The sequence below is a fragment of the Jaculus jaculus genome, chromosome 3 (assembly GCF_020740685.1).
Source record: "Jaculus jaculus isolate mJacJac1 chromosome 3, mJacJac1.mat.Y.cur, whole genome shotgun sequence".
Classification (NCBI taxonomy): domain Eukaryota; kingdom Metazoa; phylum Chordata; class Mammalia; order Rodentia; family Dipodidae; genus Jaculus; species Jaculus jaculus.
The window spans coordinates 96245004-96266663 of record NC_059104.1 but is presented as its reverse complement, the minus strand read 5'-3'; the positions used below and the strand labels follow the sequence as shown (position 1 = coordinate 96266663).

The 21660-nt window shown below is 43.4% G+C and overlaps 2 protein-coding genes across 2 annotated transcripts in view; both read left to right on the top strand.

Moving 5' to 3' along the window:
• Window positions 1-8744, top strand: part of Ube4a (ubiquitination factor E4A) — a 56594-nt gene extending 47850 nt beyond the window's left edge. The window contains exons 19-20 of the mRNA XM_004667402.2: window positions 3832-3989; window positions 5642-8744. Coding sequence (XP_004667459.1) covers window positions 3832-3989; window positions 5642-5768 — 285 coding nt within the window. The 3' untranslated portion in view covers window positions 5769-8744. The remainder of the gene's footprint in view (window positions 1-3831; window positions 3990-5641) is intronic.
• Window positions 8745-11548: 2804 nt separating this feature from the next.
• On the top strand, window positions 11549-20934 carry Atp5mg (ATP synthase membrane subunit g). Its single transcript, XM_004667326.2, has 3 exons — window positions 11549-11700; window positions 18745-18905; window positions 20741-20934. The coding sequence occupies exons 1-3, from the start codon at window positions 11562-11564 to the stop codon at window positions 20837-20839; spliced, it is 399 nt and encodes a 132-aa protein (XP_004667383.2). The 5' UTR covers window positions 11549-11561; the 3' UTR covers window positions 20840-20934.
• The last annotated feature ends 726 nt before the right edge of the window (window positions 20935-21660 follow it).

Genomic DNA, 21660 nt, shown 5'->3' with positions numbered 1-21660 from the left:
CAGAGGCAGAGGTAGGAGGATCACTGTGAGTTCAAGGCCACCCAAGACTACATAATGAATTCAAGACCAACCTGGTCTAGAGCAAGACCCTACCTTAAAAAAAAAAAAATTATGAAAATTAGCAGGACATGGTGACACACATCTTTAATCCCAGCACTTGGGAGGCAGTGGTAAGAAGATCTCTGTGAGTCTGAGGCCAGCCTGGGACTACAGAGTGAGTTACAGGTCAGCCTGGGCTAGAATGAGACCCTATCTCAAAACAACAAAAATGGCTGGGTGTGGTGGCTCACACCTTTAATCCTAGCACTTGGGAGGCAGAGGTAGGAGTATCACCATTAGTTCGAGGTGTCCCTGAGACTACATAGTGAATTCCAGGTCAGTCTGAGCTAGAGTGAAACCCTACCTTGAAAAAACAAAAAATTAAAAAAATAAAATAAGCCAGGCATAGTGGCACATGCCTTTAATCCCAGCACTCAGGAGGCAGAGGTAGGAAGTCACCATAAGTTTGAGGCCACCCTGAGACTACATAGCCTGGACTAGAGTGAAACCCTACCTCGAAAAACAATTAAATAAAAGGCTGGTAAGATGGTTCAGCTGTTAAGGCACTTGCCTGCAAAGACAAAGGACCCATGTAATCCAGATGCTGAAGGTGGTACAAATAACTGAAGTTCATTTGTAGAGGCTGAAGGCCTTGGCACCCCTATTCTCTCCTCTTTCTCTCTCTCAAATAAATAAATAATATAAAAAATAATTAAAAGACTAGAGAGATCCTCAGCAGTTAAGGCACTTTCCTGCAAAGCATAGGGATCCGAGTTCAATTCCCCAGAACCCATGTAAGACCAGATGCACAAGGAAGCGCATGTGTCTGGAGTTTGTTTGTAGTGGCTAGAGGCCCTGACATGCCTGTTGTCTGTCTACCTCCCTCCCTCCCCCTCCTTCCCTCCCTCCCTCTCTCTCTCTCTCTCTCAAATAAATATTTTTTAAACAATTAGGAATGGAGAGATGGCTCAGAGGTTAAGGTGCTTGCCTGCCAAGCGTAGTGACCTAAGTTTGATTCCCCAGTACCCATGTAAAGTCAGTTCAGACATGCATCTAGAGTTCATTTGCAGTGGCTGGAGGCCCTGGTGTGCCCATTCTTTCTATATTTTTCTCTCTTTCAATGCAAGTAAATAAATATTTTAATATGTTTTATTTATTTATTTCAGAGAGAGAAAGAGGCAGAGAGAGAGAGAGTATGGGTGTGCCAGGCCTTCCATCACTGCAAATGAACTCCAGATGCATGCTCCACCCTATACATCTGGCTTACGTGGGTCCTGGAGAGTTGAACCAGGATCCTTTGGCTTTTTAAGCAAATACCTTAACTGCTAAGCCATCTCTCCAGCCCCAAATTAAAAAAAAAAAAAAACATAAAATTGGATTAGTAGAAAAAAAATTACAGCACAAAGCCTAATAGAAAACCTAACTTTTTGTTTGGTTTTTCAAAGTAAGGTCTTGCTGTAGCCCAGGCTGACCTGAAATTTACTCTGTAGTCTCAGGGTAGCCTGAAACTCAGTGATTCTCCTACCTCAGCCTTCCACATGCTGGAATTATAAGCAAGGGCCGCTATGCCCAACATCTTTTTTTTTTTCTCAATTTTTATTAACATTTTCCATGATTATAAAAAATATCCCATGGTTATACCCTCCCTCCCCACCCCACTTTCCCCTTTGAAATTCCATTCTCCATCATATCCCCTCCCCATCTCAATCAGTCTGTCTTTTATTTTGATGTCATGATCTTTTCCTCCTCTTATGATGGTCTTGTGTAGGTAGTGTCAGGCACGGTGAGGTCATGGATATGCAGGCCATTTTGTGTCTGGAGGAGCATCCAACATCTTTTTTTTTTTTTTTTAAGTTTTTTTAGTTTTTTTTATTTTGGTTTTGGTTTTGGTTTTTCAACATAGGGTCTCACTATAGCCCAGGCTGATCTGGAATTCACTATGTAGTCTCAAGGTGGCCTCGAACTCTTACAGTGCTGAAATTAAAGGTGTGCGCCACCATGCCCGGCTATTTAATTTTATATTAGAGAGAGAGAGAAAGAATTGGTGCACTAGGTCCTCAGCCACCACAATCAAATGCCAGATACTTGTACCACCTAGTGGGCATGTGCAACCTTGCACTTGCCTCAACCTTTGTGGGTCTGGCTTACATAGGATCTGGAGAGTCAAACATGGGTCCTTAGGCTTCATCAGCAAGCCTCTTAACTGCTAAGCCATCTCTCCAGCCCCCCAGCATCTCTTTTAGAGATAGGCTTCATCTTGGTCAAGAGTTTAGCCAGATAGGCCCTTTACGATAGGGTTAGAGGAATCAAGCATGGAAACACTTCTTTTTTTTAATTTTTTTTATTTTTATTAGCATTTTCCATGATTATAAAAAAAAAATCCCAGCCGGGCATGGTGGCGCATACCTTTAATCCCAGCACTTGGGAGGCAGAGGTAGGAGGATCTCTGAGAGTTTGAGGCCACCCTGAGACTACATAGTGAATTCCAGGTCAGCCTGAGCCAGAGTGAGACCCTACCTCGAAAAACCAAAAAAAAAAAAAAAAAAATCCCATGGTAATTCCCTCCCTCCCCACCCCCCACACTTTCCCCTTTGAAGTTCCATTCTCCATCATATTACCTCCCATCACAATCATTGTACTTACATATACACAATATCAACCTATTAAGTACCCTCCCCCCTTCCTTTCTCTTCCCTTTATGTCTCCTTTTTAACTTACTGGCCTCTGCTACTAAGTATTTTCCTTCTCACGCAGAAGCCCAATCATCTGTAGCTAGGATCCACATATGAGAGAGAACATGTGGCGCTTGGCTTTCTGGGCCTGGGTTACCTCACTTAGTATAATCCTTTCCAGGTCCATCCATTTTCCTGAAAATTTCATAACTTCATTTTTCTTTACCAATGAGTAGAACTCCATTGTATAAATGTGCCACATCTTCATTATCCACTCATCAGTTGAGGGACATTTAGGCTGGTTCCATTTCCCGGCTATTATAAATTGAGCAGCAATAAACATGGTTGAGCACGTATTTCAAAGGAAATGGGATGATTCCTTTGGATATATGCCTAGGGGTGTTATAGCTGGGTCATATGGTAGATCAATCTTTAGCTGTTTTAGGAACCTCCACACTGATTTCCACAATGGCTGGATCAGATTGCCCACCAGCAGTGTAGAAGGGTTCCTCTTTTTCCATATCCTTGCCAACATTTATGATCATTTGTTTTCATGATGGTGGCCATAAGCATGGAAACACTTTTAAATTTCTATACCTGCTTGTACCAAAAGTCAGAAACTGCTTTCTATACACAGGCTACCTATTTAATGTAAATGATAACTTCCCCATGCCATCTCCTCTCATATTACAACATTTACAACAGCATTGCCAGAAAATGTTGTATATTCCTTTTCCTAATAACATTTGAACCCATTTCCAGTCATGACTTCCCAGTAAGTGAGCCAACTTGAAGTTCAGTGTTGGAGTGTAGAGCTAAATGTGCTCCTAAAATATGTCTTGGCTTGTTCTTGAAAAAACTAAAGATTTGTCATGATTGCGTAGGGCATGGTAGCACACTCACTTGAGCAGCAGAAGTAGGAGGATCACTGTGAGTTCAAGGCCAGCCTGAATCTACGTAGTGAATTCCAGGTTTGCCTGGGCTAACGCAAGTCCCTATCTCATAAAACCAAACAGGAAAAAAAACAAAGATTTGTCAGTATCACTATGGATGGTTGGTGACAAAGTGAGGTGTGAGTATTGAGCATGCATTCTTTACCTACCAGTCGCTCTGTCCTCAGTCTCTTGCAGACCTCCAGCAACAAGAAGAGGAGACCTATGCAGATGCCTGTGATGAGTTTTTGGATCCGATCATGAGCACACTAATGTCTGATCCTGTGGTGCTTCCATCTTCCAGAGTCACTGTAGATAGGTCCACCATTGCCAGACATTTGCTCAGGTATGCCAGTCCCCACAGCAGCCTCAAGGGCATAGGTGCATTAGCTTGAAATCATCTTTTCTCCCAAATACCTTTGCATACAGTAAGTACATCATATTTTTAATTCACTGATGGGGTATTTTGGTGTGATTTGTTTAAGAATTTAAAGATTTAAGGGCTGGAGAGATGGCTTAGCGATTAAGGCACTTGCCTCCAAAGCCGAAGGACCCAGGTTGGATTCCCCAGGACCCACCTCAGCGTTCATTTGCAGTGGCTGGAGGCCATGGAACACCCATTCTCTCTTTTCTACCTGCCTCTTTCCCTGTCTCTCTAATAAATAAATAAAAATAAAGTATTTTTTAAAAGAATTTAAAGATTTAAAACAAAATACTCTATTGAGAAGTGCTAAGTCTAACTTACCTTTTCCTTCCATACAAGACAATAACTTTAGCCAATCAGGAAAACATGTGCTTAGAACAGGAGATTGCTACAACTTTGAAGCCAGCCTGGTCCACATAGAAAGTTCCAGCAAGACCTGGTCTCAAAAACAAGAAAGAAAGTAATTGTATCTACATATGTTGTAAAATATGCCAGCATGAAGCCTAAGCTGGCCTGAAATGGTTTTAGTTTTATTCAAATTGTAAAGGTACAAAAGACAGTTTCAGTTTTTGTTTTAACTCATATTTTCCACTCCCCTCAGTTGCTGTATTTGTAATTGGCCATGATAACTCATAGTAACTGAGTTTTCCCAGCCTGAGTGCTATTCAGACATTCTCCACCTAGATGTATACAGAAAAGACACACAGGAAATCATAAATGGTACCTAAGCTACCTAAGCAGTCCCTTACTGTTTCTGTTTTTAGAAAGGACAGTTTGTTGAGTATGCTGCAAGAGGCTGAGTAGTAACTACAATACGGCCACCTGTTTTTGTTTGTTTGTTTGTTTTGGTTTTGTGAGGTAGGGTCTCACTGTAGCTCAGGCTGATCTGGAATTCACTATGTATTGTCAGGGTGGCCTGGAACTCAAGGTGATCCTTCTGCCTCTGCCTCCCAAGTACTGGAATTAAAGGCATCCACCACCACACCCAGCTGAGATAATGATTTTGAAGAGACAGAAAGACAAAGTAGATGAAAACACTCCTGAATCATGTTTGTTTGTTTATTTGGTTGGTTGGTTGGTTGTTTTGGTTTTTCAAGGTAGGGTCTCACTCAAGCCCAGGCTGACCTCGAATTCACTATGTAGTCTCAGGATAGCCTTGAACTCACAGTGATCCTCCTACTTCTGCCTCCTGAGTTCTGGGACTAAAGACGTATGCAACTACCCCTGGCTGTGTTAGGTTTTTTGTTTGTTTGTTTTATTATTTCCTTCTTTCTAACCCCCAAGTCAGCATGTGCCTCATAGTTGTAATGCACTGAAGGCTCAGTTGAAGTCCAGTGACTGCATGTTCTTCTGACTGAGGATGTCAGAACTCACACTAGTAGCCAGGCGTGGTGGCACACACCTTTAGTCCCAGCACTCAGGAGGCAGACGTAGAAGGATCCTGTGAGTTTGAGGCCAGCCTGAGACAACATAGTGAATTCCAGGTCAGCCTGGGCTAGAGTAAGACCCTACCTTGGGGGGGTGGGGAACAACTCACACAAGTAACTTCCTTTCTCCTGCTTTCTTCGTCCTAGTGACCAAACAGATCCTTTTAACCGAAGTCCCCTTACCATGGACCAGATCCGGCCAAACACTGAACTCAAGGAAAAAATTCAACGGTGGCTCGCAGAGAGGAAACAACAAAAGGAGCAACTTGAATAAATACTGTGAACCAAACCAACCAAAACCAACCCGGAGTGTAGATGAACAGCTGTTTGCGGTTTCTCATTCTGGTTCTCTTCCTTTCCTTCTTCCTTCCTTTCTTTAGTTGTCTTTTGTTTTGTGTTTGTTTCTTTTACTAAATTAAAGAATTGCTCTTGCTCAAATTATGATAATTAAGATTTCTAAGAACTTGTCAGGTTTTCCTCGGCTTGCAGGAAACTATGCTTCTTACAGCATCCTAACTTCAGAACTCATCACTTGTCAGTCTTTGTTTTCCTATCCCTTCTTCTTTCCTTAAATTATATTAAGTTCAAGCTGGGTGTGGTGGCACATGCCTTTAATCCCAGTACTTGGGAAGCAGAGGTAGGAGGATTGCCATGAGTTCAAGGCTACCCTGAGACTACATAGTGAATTCCAGGTCAGCCTGGGCTAGAGCAAGACCCTACCTCAAAAAAAAAGATTATATTAAAATGTCTTGCTACATTTTAAGTCTATGATGTCAAATGTTTCAATGAAAGTGATATCAGAAAGCCCTGTGTTACCCTATGTACATATTTATTAGTCCTTATGATCTGGATTTAAACCATTGTCCTTACTATAGCTCTGTAAGATTACAGAATAACTGCACATAAAAGCAAATACTTTGATACTTGTATAGATTTTTGAATGCTTGGTAAGGAAAAAAGAAAGAAATGCAATTTCTGTTGGTGGTCTTAATTTTGTGTTATCTTGTAACTTAGATGTATCATTGCAGACAGGCATTTCTATGAGGTTATCACCACCAAAAGTTTGGTTCCTCAGTCTTTTTATAAGGATTAGTAATGGGGCAAAGTTCCAGTTTTGACACTTTAGCCAAAAAAATTCTGAGGTAAAAGAATAAATAGAAAGCTGTTGGACCCTTTCTCTTACGAAAATCTGGTGCTTCAAGGAATAAGCCTGGGTAGAAGCGTGTGGCAATAAATACTATAACCATGAAATAGTTATTTTAAGGCACTACTGCTAGTATATTTCATTGTCCATTTTTATATTGGTCTTGTGTAAACAGTACAACTTTACCTTGCCTCCTCCAAAATGAGATGGGCGTAGTACATGCCCATGTTTACTCACATACTTTAGACAGTAAAACCTGTGGTTATAGTCGGTCATGGTGGCACACACCTTTAATCCCAGCACTTGAGAGGCAGAAGTAGGAGGATCGCTGTGAGTTCAAGGCCACCCTGAGATTACATAGGGAATTCCAGGTCAGCCTGTGCTAGAGTGAGACCCTACTGCAATCTGCCTTCTTTGAGCTGCTTATAATATAGCCTTAGTTCACCAGTAACAAGTAAGAATTGAGCAAAACCTTGTCCACTAGCCATTCTAAATATCCACTTAGCCCTGAATAGTTAATAAGTGTGTTGACTTACCTCCCCCCTTTTCCAAGCTGATCTAGAGTTCCTACACAATTGTGCAGCTTATAATGCTATGTGAGACTCAGTCCTCTGTGGATTGTCTTCAGTATCCATCTAAGCCCAGAGACATAAGGAACAGCAAAGTTATATGATGTAGGAAAGGATCATTGCTTCCATTAGAGGGCATTATTGTTAACCACAGCCTCTTTCAAATAAAATAGTAACATTACCCTATCCCAACACAAATTGCTATAGGCAATCCTTAGTGTATTTTTGATGGAATCAGCTGGAAAGCATTAAATAAGAGAGGGCCCCTCATCCTGGATATTAAATAAATGTTGCATTGCTATGCTATCAATGGAAAGGGAATCCTGGGACACTTGTGCAAATACCAGAATGGAAGGTGAATTCAGTGTGCTCCCCAGGCCTTTAAGGTATCGACATTTCTCTAAATGATTCGTATTTATTCTCCTTCCCTCTCTGTGTGAAACAAGATTCACCAACTTGCACTGATTTTCCAAAGCTAATGTGGTTGGATATTGTTATTTTAAAAGGAAGTGGGGAAGACCAGAGTTTTGCAAGAGAAAATTGGAGGAAAATGGGCACAAAACCTCAAAAGGCAGCTGTTCCCAGCCACTTCTAGCTCACAACCTCTACGCTGCCTCTAGTGTTTGTCTAAATTGTACTTCGGAACTGAGCTTTCAGATTTGCAAGCCTTTTCTGGCAAGCTTTTTGTTTTTAGCAGCTCCTTTCCTGGCTCGTCTTATGTATGGCTATGGCACCATTAATGCTGCTGATGTCCTTCAGCACATCACAAAGCCAGTGTGTAGCTTAAGGCCACTATTGGTAAGGAAACCAAGTGTCCTCTGTGCCTTCTTTTGTGAACTAATTTAAGGACATCCCCCCCAAAAAAAACTAAAACATCACCATCTTCATATATATATGGTGCATATATGTGCATGTGGAAAATAAAGAGGTATTTTGTCTAGAACTCAATAGCAGCTGTAGAGATCTGATAGACTTTCTGACATACCTAGCTTTACATGTTGGCTTTGTGGGAAGATGAAAGAAATATAAAGACTTTAATTAGCTCTAATATTGCTCATAATTTAGCAAGAGGATAATACTAAACTTGGGAAATTTGGATTTATTAAGCAGTCAGTTGTTTGCTTTTGTTTTTTAAGTATATCTCTTACTTGGTATGTGGAAACTGAAGGAAATTTTAGAAGTCTGATGGTGAGGTTGAAGGTGCCAGCTGCTGTTTGGTATCACATCTACAAAGTCTTTATTTGATTCTGGTTGCTAAGCGGCCATTGGGCAAAGCATAGGTCTTCTGGGTGCCTTTACAAGCAGAGGCTGATGGTGCCCTGTTGTCATGTGAGGAAATAATAATGCGCATGCTCTAAGTGCTGAACAGGGAAAAAGCCGAGAGAAAGAATATGAAAACAAAGCAGTTGACTGAAACCAAACTTGATCAACCTAACTGTATTTTGAAACATTCCAGGAAGGTTACTTCTTGTCAGGTTCAACTTGCCTGGGGGTGTTTGTTCAAAACTTGTATTTAATAAATGAGCACTTGACTTCCTGCCTGTGTTATCACTGTATTATAATATTAAAAGCTAGTAGCATGCTGGGCATGGTGATACATGGCTTTAATCCCAGCATTCTGGAGGCAGAGGTACAAGGATTGTGATGAGTTTGAGTCCATCCTGAGAATACAGTGAATTCCAAATTCCAGGTCAGCCTAGGCTAGAGTGAGACCCTACCTTGAAAAATGAAAGAAAAAAAAAGTAGCAGCAGCTGGGGGGAGGGTGCACACCTTTAATCCCAGCCAGCATTCAGGAGGCAGAGGTAGAAGGATCGGGACTACAGAGTGAGTTCCAGGTCAGCATGGGCTAAGGCAAGACCCTACCTCAACCCCCTCCCTGCAAAAAAGGAAAATAAGAGCTAGCAGGCAGCTTCTTAGAGACCAATGACTAAGCCTGCTCACTTTTCTGAATTCTAACTAAAATGTATAACCTTGCCCTTTCTCTTCTTGGGATACCAACTGAAATCCTAGGCATGCTTGCTCTGACACTGGCTTTCTCACTATCTTCTCAATAAAATCTCCTTTGCTTTACCTAAAAAATGTACAACATAAACCGGGCATGGTGGTGCACACCTTTAATCCTAGCACTGGGGAAGCAGAGGGAGGAGGATCACCATGAGATCGAAGCTACCCTGATACTACAGAGTGAATTCCAGGTCAGCCTGGGCTAGAATGAGACCCTATCTCAAAAAAAAAAAGTGTCAGGCTTGGTGGCACATGCCTTTAATCCCAGCACTTGGGAAGCATAAGTAAGGAGGATTGCCGTGAGTTCAAGGCTATCCTTAGACTACAAAGTGAATCCAGGTCAGCCTGGGTTAGAGTGAGACCCTACCTCGGGGAAAAAAACAAAAACATTTACGATAGCTAGTGGCAACCACCTATGGCACATGCCTATAATCCCAGCTACTCTGGGATGGTGAGAAAGCGAGGCCAAAAATAGAAGGCCTACATCCTCGTGTTGGGGCTGCAGAGATGGCTCAGTAGATAAAACCCTTGCCATGTGAGTGTAAGGACCACAGTTCCAGTCCCCAGCGCCCACATAAATGCCGGGTGGGTGTGGCAGCCCGCCTGTACTGCCAGCTCTTGGGAAGCAGCGATGGGATCTCCAGGACAAGCTGTATCAGCGAGCTCTGGGTCCACGTGAGTCACACTGTCCCAGTACAAGTGGAGAAGTATCAGGGAAGAGGCCCCAAGCTAACCTCTGCCTCCACATGTTCAGGAACATCCACCCACGTGCATATGCATATGAACACACACATAAAGTGTTGTGGTGCACACCTGTAATCCCAACAGGTTCACAGATGGAGGCAAAAAGATCAGAACTTAAAGATCATGCTCAGCTACATAAAGAGCTGCAGGCCAGCCTGGGATAAATGAGCCCATTTATCTCAAAAACTGAGCCAGCTTTGCTTTTAATCTCAGCACTGTGGAGGCAGAGATAGGAGGATTACTGCGAGTTCAAGGCCACCCTGAGACTACATAGTGAATTCCAGGTCAGCCTGAGCTACAGTAAAACCCTACCTCGGGGCAGGGGGGGGGGATGCAGGGGGAATAGAGCTGGAGAGATGGTTTAGCAGTTAAAGCACATTCCTGTGAAGCCTAAGGACCCAAGTTCGATTCTCCAGGTCCCAGGTAAACCAGATGCACATGGTGGCACATGCATCTGGAGTTAGTTTGCAGTGGCTAGTGGCTCCAGCGTGCACATTCTCTCTTTTTCTCCCCCCTCTCTGTCTCTAATAAATAGCTTAAAATAAAATAGCCATGGTGGTGCAAGCCTTTAATCCTAACACTCGGAAGGCAGAGGTAGGACGACTGTCTTCAAGGCTACCCTGAGACTACATAGTGAATTCCAGGTCAGACTGAGCTAGAGCAAGACCCTACCTCGAGGGCTGGAGAGATGGCTTAGCGGGTAAGCGTTTGCCTGTGGAGCCTAAGCACCACGGTTCGAGGCTCCATTCCGAGGGCCCACGTTAGCCAGATGCACAAGGGGGCGCACGCGTCTGGAGTGGCTAGAAGCCCTGGCGCACCCATTCTCTCCCCCTCCCTCTCTCTCTCTCTCTGTCGCTCTCAAATAAATAAAAATTTAAAAAAATAAAAATAAATAAAAAATACCCTACCTCGAAAAACCAAGATAAGTAAATAAATACATAAATATAAAAATAAACAGGGCTGGAGAGATGGCTTATTAGTTAAGGTACTTGCCTGCAAAGCCTGAGGAACCAGGTTCGATACTCCAATACCCATGTAAGCCAGATGCACAAGGTGGTGCGTGTGTGGAGTTTGTTTGCAGTGGCTGGAGGCCCTGGCATACCATTCTTTACCTCCATCTCACACACAATATCTCTCTCCCCCCCACCCTCTTTCTCTCTCTCTCGTGCCACTTTTTCTAAGATAAACTATCAAATGTGAGAATAGTGATTTGGGTTGTGCTGCATTTGCATGGTCCCTGTTTAGCTCGAGACCCTGTCCTGCATCTAAGAAGAAAATGTAGACCAGGGACATTTCAGTGACGCTTAACAGCACCGAATTCCACGTTCTCTAAAAAGAGAATCTGTCCTGCGCAAGGCAAGTATCGGCGCATGCGCACTTTCGCACCTCATCGGCCTTCCGGACCTCCACGAGTGGCTGTCTCAAGCAATGCCTGTTTTCTGTGAGGAAATTCACTGCTTCCCACACGTCCGCTGACCCCATCTTTTCACATCCACTTTTTCCTCCGTTACCCGAAAAAATGTACTGATCAACAAGACTCTGCAAAGACGGCATTATACTCAAATATCTTGGACAGGCACAGAGAGGGGCGGCCTGACCTTGGAAATGGGACGGGGGTCCTGCGGTGGGTCCTTCGGGCGGGGGGTGACTTTCAGCCGGCCTGCGGGACGACGGACCTTCCAGCCTACAGCCATGGCTCAGTTCGTCCGCAATCTGGCGCAGAGGGCCCCGGAGCTGGTGAACGGTGAGCGCGGCGGGAGCTCGCCGGCCAGGTGCCTGGCTCCGAGGAGCTGGCGCGGGGAGAGACGGGCTGCGGGGACGCGCGGGAGGCCGCTCGCCGGGCTGCGGCGGTGTTTGTCCTTGCAGCCTGCCAGCCGCGGAATCCCAGATGCGGCTGGGAGAGGTCGAGGACAGCCGACCGGCCTCCTCGGAATGGGGACGAGGGCCCGAAAGTCGGGTGCTCGGGGTCGGTGGTGGTCATGCTGGAAGTCTTCGTTACTCTGCGTCTTGGCCACATCCTGAGAGCTGTCTGCTTTAATCCGTGGCGGGGTTTAGATCGAGTAGGACCGTGCGGATGCAAATCCCGGCCCCACTCAGCGTAGGAAGGGATGCGTGGGAACAGGCATGGGGTTGTCGCTGTGTTTCTGAACAATCCTGAGTAGCCCCGAGCCCAAGTACTCTATTCTGGCAGCTCTCTTTTACTTCGTGAATACGAGGTTAAGTTAACGTATAATAAGTGGCAAAGGTCAGATGTCGGAAGTAGATTCCATTCAGATTTGATCGTGGAATAGAAATAGAAAGCAGAAGATCAAAAGCATGTAATGTGGGCTGGAGAGATGGGTTAGCAGTTACGGCGCTTGCCTGCGAAGCCTAAGGACCCAGGTTCAATTCTCCAGGTCCCACGTAAGCCAGATGCACAAGGTGACGCATGCGTCAGTTCACTTGCAGTGGCTAGAGGCCCTGGCATGCCCTTTCTCTCTCTCCGGCCCCCCCCCCCACGTCTCAAATGAAAGTAAATAAAATTAATTTTTTTAAAAAAGCATGCAACGCTTTTGCGCCTATTTATTTCATTTGTTCTCCTTTCCTTCCATCACCAGTCGAATAGTGAGTTATTGAAGACTCTACAGGGCCAATACTATAAATACTTGATTCCTTCCTGCAGAATCTCAGTCTGATAGTGAGACGTTTTACATATTTTCCCAGAAAGTGTATTTTTAAGTTTATACTTTACTAAGACCATCAAACTATGTGTTAACAAACTACTGTGGTTTTACTAAAACACAAAAGGGACTGCCATGATTAGAATTTATGGTGGCTTGAAGTGCAATTTTTAATATTTCAAGTGAATTTTTTTTCCTTACTGCTGTGGCTTTCACATCTTTTAGGTGGTTGGTGTTGATGACTTGAAAACTGGTTTTTGGTGATAAAACAGGAAAAGAAAAACAATAACAAAGTAATTTTTTGTCCTGAATTCTAAAAAACCTTTCCAGTATTGTAACTGAAGCACAACTTGTTGTTCTTCTAGAGATACTCAGGATGATCTGGTGGAGTCTCTGTTAAATATATTTTGCTTTACAGCATATACTGGTATGTTTTTTTTTTTAATTTTTTGCTTTTTTATTTTTATTTATTTGCAGCGACAGAGAGAAAGAGGCAGAGAGAGAGAGAGAAAGGGAGAGAATGGGCAAACCAGGGCCTCCAGCCACTGCAAATGAACTCCAGACAGGGCAACCCCCCCCCCTTGTGCATCTGGCTAACGTGGGTCCTGGGGAATTGAGCCTCCAACCAGGGTCCTTAGGCTTCACAGGCAAGTGCTTAACCACTAAGCCATCTCTCCAGCCCACTGGTATATTAAATTGAACATTAATTGTTTGATAAGGATTGCTGGCTGTAATCTGTTATTTCCCTGAGGGACATAAAAACACATAGTTATAAGTAATTTTATCATTCGACTTCCCCAAAAAGATGAGTTTGAAGCTGGGTTTTATGGCACACACCTTTAATCCCATCACTCCAGAGGCAGAGATAGGAGGATCTCTGTGAGTTTGAGGCTACCCTAAAACTACATAGTGAATTCCAGGTTAGTCTGGGCTAGAGTGAGACCCTACCTCAGGGGGAAAAAATCTGATTTTTCTCTCCCTTAACTCAACTATAGATTTTATATATTTTTCACCTGTTTTTTAAAAATATTTATTTATTTATTTGGGAGATAGAGAGAATGGGCATGCCAGGGCCTCTAGCCACTGCAAAACAAACTCCAGATGTATGTACCCCTTTGTGCATCTGGCTTACATGGGCCCTGGAGAGTCGAACCAGGATCCTCTGACTTTGCAGACACAGTTTTTTCCATTATTTTTTTTAATTAATTAATTTATTTATTTGAGAGCTACAGACACAGAGAGAAAGACAGATAGAGGGAGAGAGAGAGAATGGGCGCGCCAGGGCTTCCAGCCTCTGCAAACGAACTCCAGACGCGTGCGCCCCCTTGTGCATCTGGCTAACGTGGGACCTGGGGAACCGAGCCTCGAACCGCGGTCCTTAGGCTTCACAGGCAAGCGCTTAACCGCCAAGCCATCTCTCCAGCCCAGTTTTTTCCATTATTATCGTTTAATTCCAGGGTATCATGTTGCATTTAGTTGTCATGTCTCCCTGGTCTCTTTTGACTTGTGACAGTTTGAAATGTTTGTCTAGGTATCCTGAAGAATGTTCCTCAAACTAGATTTATCTTGGTTTCTCTCATGATTAGTCTGCAACTGTCAATTTTGAGAAAGCGACGGGGATTAGGTGGTACCACAAGCACATACTGTAAGGTCCATGATATCCACGTGCTTCTCTTGAGACTACTCCACAGGGTCCTCCACTGTAAAATTATTTTCAGCCAGGTACAGTGGTACATGCCTATAATCCCAGCACTTGGGGGAGGTAGAGGTAAGAGGATTGCTGTGAGTTTGAGGACAGCCTGGAACAACTGGAGTGAGTGCCAGGGTTAGAGTAAGACCCTAACTAAAAGATATATATAAATTTTCCCTTTGTGCCCAAACTTTAGAAGCCAGTAGCTATGGGGCAGGAGGAAGTATCTACATACATATATATAGTGGAATTCTGTAATAAAGATTTGTCTTTTGTTTGTTTGTATTTTTGTTTCTTCAAGGTAGGGTCTCACTGTAGCCCAGGCTGACCTGGAATTCACTATGTGGTCTCGGGGTGTCCTTGAACTCACGTGATCATCGTACCTCTGCCTCCTGAGTGCTGGGATTAAAGGTGTGCACCACCACGCCCAGCTAGATTTGTCTTTTTTAAATTTATTTTAAAAAAAAAAACTTAAAAAATTTATTTGAGGGAGGGAAAGAGAGAATGGGTGCGCCAGGGCCTCCAGCCACTGCAGACACACTCCAGACACATGCTTCCCCTTGTGCATCTGGCTTACATGGGTCCTGGGGAATTGAACCAAGGTCCTTTGGCTTTACAGACAAACACCTAACCACTAAGCCATCTCTCCAGCCCTTTAAATTTATTTTATTTTTATTTATTAGAGACAGAAAGGGAGAATTGGGGGCACTAGGGCCTCTAGTCACTGAAACAAACTCTAGACACATGTGCCACCTTGTACATCTCGTTTATGTGGGACCTGGAGAATTGAACCTAGGTCCTTAGGTTTTGCAGGCAAGTGCCTTAACCACTAAGCCATCTCTCCAGCCCAAGATTTGTCTTCTGTTCATGTATTTTTCAGTCATACATTGTTTGACTCTATTCACACTGACTTCACACCTCTCATGCCTAGCTAAGTAATTTATTGCTCAGATTGTTCCAGCTTTGGCCATCAGGAGCTCTTTGAGGTTTGTATTTCTGTCACTTTGACATGCCTCTCTACTTTCTGGTTCTGCCTAATGCTTCAGATTCCATCTTTTTTTCATTTTTTTTATTTGTTTATTTGAGAGCAACAGAGAGAGAAAGAAGCAGACAGACAGACAGAATGGGCACGCCAGGGCTTCCAGCCACTGCAAATGAACTCCAGATGCATGCGCCTCCTTGTGTATCTGGCTAACATGGGTCCTGGGGAATGGAGCCTCAAGTCAGGGTCCTTAGGCTTCACAGGCAAGCGCTTAACTGCTAAGCCATCTCTCCAGCCCAGGTTCCATCTTTTATTTTTCTGTGCCCAACCTTAAAATTGGCCATTTCTCCAAGAAATACTAGTTCCTTTTATTGAACAGTGGAGTTTCCAGATTATTATCTCAGTGCTGGATTTGTTCTTTGCTTCTAGAGTCATGACTTCCAGCTCTTCTGGGTGAGTAATGATTCAGACACATCCAGATTGGGAGGGGAGTACGTGCTAGTCCATGTATCTATCCATCTATGTAGACATACTAAGTCAAAGATCTCACCAACTCTAATCCAGCACCTGGTTTCAGTTTTATTTATTTGTGTGGAAGCAGAGAGGTAGAAAGAATGGGCATACCAGGACCTCCAACCGCTGCAGAAAAACTACAGATGCATGCACCAGTCTGTGCATCTGGCTTATTGTGGGTCTTGGGGAATTGAATCTGGGTCCTTTGGCTTTGGAGACAAGACCTTTAGCCACTAGCCATCTCTCCAGCCCCCTTTTTTGTATTTTTGAGGAAGGAACTTACTCCAGCCCAGGCCCCAAGCTGGTCTCCAACTCAGTGTGATTCTCCTACCTGCTGAGATTAAAGAAATGTGCCTTTATAGGCAAGTAATTTTTTTTGCATGTTTTATGTGCCAGGGTCTCTTGCTGCTGCAAAAAAATGTCAGGCTTTGAACCCTGGGCCCTCATGCTTTTCTAGCAAGAACCTTTAACCACTGAGCAATCCCCTAGCTCTTTTTTTGTTTTTTCTTCTGAGGTAGGGACTTTCTAGAGCCCAGGATGACCTGGAATTCACTGTGCAGTCTTAGGATGGCCTTGAACTCATAGCAATTCTTCTGCCTCTGCCTCCCAAGTGGTGGGATTAAATACATACTCCACTATACCTGGCTTGATTGATTCCTCCCCCACCGTCCCCCCCCCCAAAAAAAAGTCTTGGATAAAACACTTTCTACTTAACAGAGAAAGAGGGAGACAGAAACAGAGAATGGGCGCATCAGGGTCTCCATCCACTGCAAACGAACTCCAGACGCGTGCATCCCCTTGTGCATCTGGCTAATGTAGGTCCTGGAGAATCAAACCTAGGTCCTTTGGCTTTGCAAACAAACACCTTAACCACTAAGCCATCTCTCCAGCCCTTGATTAGTTTGGGTTTTGTTTTGGGGGGTTTTGTTGTTGTTGTTGTTGGTTTTTCAAGGTAGGGTCTCACTCTAGCCCAGGCTGACCTGGAATTCACTATGTAGTCTCAGGGTGGCCTCAAACTCATGGTGATCCTCCTACCTCTGCCTCCTGAGTGTTGGGATTTATTCATGAAAGAGAAAAAATGAGAATAGGTGCACCAAGACCTTCTGCACTGCAAAATTCCAAACAATTGTGCCACTTTGTGCATCTGGCTTTACATGGGTACTGAGGAAATGAACCCCAGGACTGGCAGGCTCTTTAACCACTACATCATATCTCCAGCCCTCTCCTCCCTTTTTTAGCCACTTACCTGAACTCCAGGGCCTTGCATATGCTCTACCACTGAGCTAGAGCACCAAGACCCCGTGCTGGTCTCATAATAATTTCTCTCTGAAGTCAGTCATTTCTTCAAATATTACCCACCTAAAGTAATTTTCAGCTTAGTAGGTTTTCATTTGAGCTGTGCTGCTCTTAACAATACATGTAGGTTGGTTTTGAAACCAGGTCTTGTTTGTTTGTTTGTTCAAGGTAGGGTCTGGCCCAGGCTGACCTGGAATTAATTACGTAATCTCAGGGTGGCCTCGAACTCATGGCCATCCTCCTACCCCTGCCATCCAAGTGCTGGGATTAAAGACATGCACCACCACACCTGGCGACCTTATTATACTTCTTTAAATCTTTTTAAATTTATTTACATGCAGATAGAGATAGAAGAGAGACAGAGAATGGGTGCACCAGGACCTCCAACCACTGCTAACTCCAGGTGTATGGCCACTTTGTGCATCTGGCTTTATGTGGGTACTGGGGAATTTAACCTGGGTCATTAGGCTTTATAGGCAAGTGCCCTAACCACTGAGCAATCTCTCCAGCCCATGACCTTATACTTCTAGTCGCCACCTCCTGAGTGGTGGGATTACAGACATCTACCACTATACCTAGTTTATATGGTGCTGAGGATGGAACCCAGGGCTTTATGCATGCTAAGCAGGCGCAGCATTCTACCCACTGTGCTATACCCCTATTCTGTGTGTAGGGTTTTGTTCTTGTTTTTGAGAGTAACAGAGAGAGAACGAGGCAGATAGATAGAGAGAAAATGGGCATGCCAGGGCCTCCAGCCACTGCAAACAAACTCCAGATGGATGTGCCACCTTCTGCATCTGGCTTACATGGGTCCTGGGGGATTGAGCCTCGAACCGGAATCTTAGGCTTCACAGACAAGTGCCTAACCACTAAGCCATCTCTCCATTCCCCCCCCCCTTTTTTTTTAACCAAAGTATAGTCTCACAGTAGCCCAGGCTGACCTGGAATTCACTATGTAGTCTCAGGCTGGCCTCAAACTCACAGAGATTCTCCTACTTCTGCCTCCTGAGTGCTGGGATTAAAGGCCCAGCTCCCATGTGTAGGTTTTATTTTGGCTACTCGTGATATTTTTGAAAAAGGAACAGCTGTGCTTGTGTTAGAAAAAGACTTTAATCCAGCACATATTGATGAGAATACCAAAAATGGGTGCTAATTGGTATAATTCCATCTGGAATTGTAGCCAGTATGGTTTAATCTTACTCTGAAGGGTGCCATTCTACATAGCTCTTTCCTCCCTTTCTATACCCCTTCTCTTCAAAATCCAGTATCCACATAAAGGAAATGTGAATAAATTGCTGCTGTCTCATTGTTTTTGAATCCAGCTACTAGTAACTTTACAGTTAATTAGATTTGCCATTCAAAAGTGAATGGCAGTACTGGCTGGCCACTAGTGAAGTCCTGGCGTGGCTGGATGCGCTTCTAGCTTCTTGCCTGATTGCGCTGCCCTGTGACCCAGGTGCTCTGCAGCTTTAAAAGCCTCTTGTTACCAGGGGGCAGCAGCTTTGACTCTTCACACCGGGTGCACATTTGGTACAAGCCATGGATGAATGTGATGCATGAATAAATATATGTGTCCAGCCCACACATCTGCTTCTTTCGCTCTCTAGTGAGTTCATCCTGGTTTTTTTGTTTTGTTTTGTTTTCCAGCTGCTGTGACTTACTCGAAGCCTCGATTGGCCACATTTTGGCACTATGCCAAGGTTGAGCTGGTTCCTCCAAGCCCTGCTGAAATCCCTACAGCTATTCAGAGCTTGAAAAACATAATCCGGAGTGCTAAAACTGGTGCCTTCAAGCATCTTACAGTTAAGGTAAGTATGGGCCAAATGAAAATATGTGCTTAACAGACAATACCTCCTCTTGAGGTTTCTCTGATTGTTTTTTATTAATACATGTATTTTCCAGTGAGGCAGAGTCCAACATAATGAGCAATAATCTCCTGTTTGACTGCCAAGAAAGATAACACTTTTCCCATTTTGTCATCTGGGAAGAGCCTGCTTGCTCGCTTGCTTGCTTGCTTGCCTGCTTGCTTTTTTTGGTCTTGATTTGGTAGGTGTCTTATAGCAAAAAGGTGAACATTTTGAAGAACTAGGAAGCTTTATTTTCTTTTCCAATTTTGGCTACTATAGTAAAAGATCTCTTGAATTAGATTAGATGGGATAAAAATACTAAAGTAAGCCAGGCATGGTGGCACACACCTTTAATCCAGCCTGGGCTACAGTGAGACCGTACCTCAAAAAAACAAACAAATAAATAAAAATAAAAAGACCATAAGAAATGGAATTTGATTTGGTATATGTGTGATCAAAGCATGTAATACAAAAAGTTGTTAAGTGGTGACATACACCGTTAGTCCCAGCACTGAGGAGACAGTGGTAGGAAGATCACTGAGTTCTAGGCCAGCCTGAGAGAGAGACAACATAGAGATTTCAGGTCACCACGGGCTAGAGTAAGACCCTACCTCAAAAAAAAAAAAGTAGCCTGTCAGTCTTTTCTGGTGCTGATGACAGAACCTGTATCCTAGGGGTGTGGTGGCACATCTCTTTAATCCCAGTACTCGGGAGACAAAGGTAGGAGAATCACCATAAGTTCTAGGCCAGCCTAAGACTACATAGTGAATTCCAGGTCAGCCTGGATTAGAGTGAAACACTGCCTTGAAAAACCAAAGAAGAAAAAGTCAAATATTGTTACAGAAATTTTTGAATTTGTCCCCTCTCTCCAGGTAGAGTTTCTGGATCCATACCTGCATTTGCATGAGACAATGCTTTCTGGAACCACATGTGCCTTTTTTTTTTTTTCTTCTTTCTTGCTGGCTTTTTGCTTTTGTTTTTTCGAAGTAGGGTCTTGCTGTATCCTAAGCTAACCTGTAATTCAATATGTAGTCTCAGACTGGCCTCACACTCACTTTGATCTGCCTCCCAAATGCTGGAATTAAAGGTGTTCGCCACAAGTACTGAATACTTGGAAAGAGGCAAAAGAAAAAACAAGAGAAAGGGCTGGGTATATTGGAACATGTCTTTAATCCCAGTACTTGGGAGGCAGAGGTAGGAGGATTGCCATGAGTTCAAGGCCACCCTGAGACTCATAGTGAATTCAGGTCAGCCTAGGCTAGAGTAAGACCTTACCTCACAAGGGAAAAAAAAAAGTTAAAGGGAAGAAGAGTCACAGAACCCTTTATCTTTGAGCAGATTTTCTTTGGCCAGACACAAATGTCTATTGAGACTTGACCTTTCTAAAGGTGTCAGCTTTTTTATTGTTGTTTTTTGTTTTTTGAGGTAGGGTCTCACTCTAGCCCATGCTGACCTGGAATTCACTCTGTAGTCTCAGGGTGGCCTCAGACTCTCAGCAGTCCTCCTACCTCTGCCTCCCAAGTGTTAGGATTAAAAGTGTGCACTGCCACCACGCCTGGATAGGTCTTTAAAGATTTCTTTGAAAGAATTTATAAGCTCTGGACTACCTAACAAAGTTGAAAGTTTAAGGGTTCTCAAAAAGGTAAACGGTTGGTGTCAGTATCTCTTGATTTTGGCTAAAGTTTGAGTAGCATCCTTACATTCTTTGTTGCTTAATCCTAGGAAAGAATAGTTTTAAATGTGTGTGTATGTGTTTAAGGTATCTTGTAATTTGTACCTTTTTTTTTTTTTTCCAGGAAGCAATGCTGAATGGTTTGGTGGCCACTGAAGTATGGATGTGGTTTTATATTGGCGAGATCATAGGCAAGCGTGGCATCGTTGGCTATAATGTTTGAAGACCAATCTTTGAACACCTGATTATTTGATTTGTTATTTGAGTGTTGGACTATGTATGACCAGACTATCTGAATAAACTATGATGTTAAATTGCTAGATTGTCAGATATTACATAGAAGGTCATAGTTTTTCTGATACTAAATTTGGTTGTCTTTGTCCTTGATACATTGATTCTGGTCTAAATATATATCTGTTTAACCTGAAATTAAAAGAAAGTTGATGTTGAGCTGGAGAGATGGCTTATTAGTTAAGGTGCTTGCCTGTGGAGCATAAGGACCCAGGTTCAATTCCCTAGTACCCATGTAAGCCAGATGTACAAGGGCACAAGGTGGAGTATGCATCTGGAGTTTGTTTGCAATGGCCAGAGGCACTACCATGCCCATAGTCTCTCTGTGTCATCTCAAATAATAAAATACAAAAAATATATTAATATTAAATATTTGGTACATGAATATAGGAGGATATATATAGTGTGTGTGTGTGTGTGTGTGTGTATGTATGTGTATATATATGTATATGTATATATATATATGTATGTATGTATGTATGTATTGGTTTTTCAAAGTAGGGTATCACTCAAACACAGTCTGATCAGGACTTCACTCTGTATTCTCAGGGTGGCCTCAAACTCATGGCAATCCTCCTACTTTGCCTCCCAAGTGCTAGGATTAAAGGTGACCACACCCAGCTTTTTTTTTTTTTAATATTTTATTTATTTATTAGAGACAGAGATAGAGGGGGAGAGAGAGAGTGAGAATGGGTGTGCCAGGGCCTCTAGCCACAGCAAATGAACTGCAGACACCTGTGCCACCATGTGCAT

What these genes read in the sequence shown, in the direction of transcription:
- Atp5mg (XM_004667326.2), top strand. Translation starts at nt 11,562, where the DNA reads ATGGGACGGGGGTCCTGCGGTGGGTCCTTCGGGCGGGGGGTGACTTTC. An exon ending in GGCCCCGGAGCTGGTGAACG is followed by an intron (nt 11,701 to 18,744) that starts GTGAGCGCGGCG and finishes TTTGTTTTCCAG; the next exon opens with CTGCTGTGACTTACTCGAAG. An exon ending in TCAAGCATCTTACAGTTAAG is followed by an intron (nt 18,906 to 20,740) that starts GTAAGTATGGGC and finishes TTTTTTTTCCAG; the next exon opens with GAAGCAATGCTGAATGGTTT.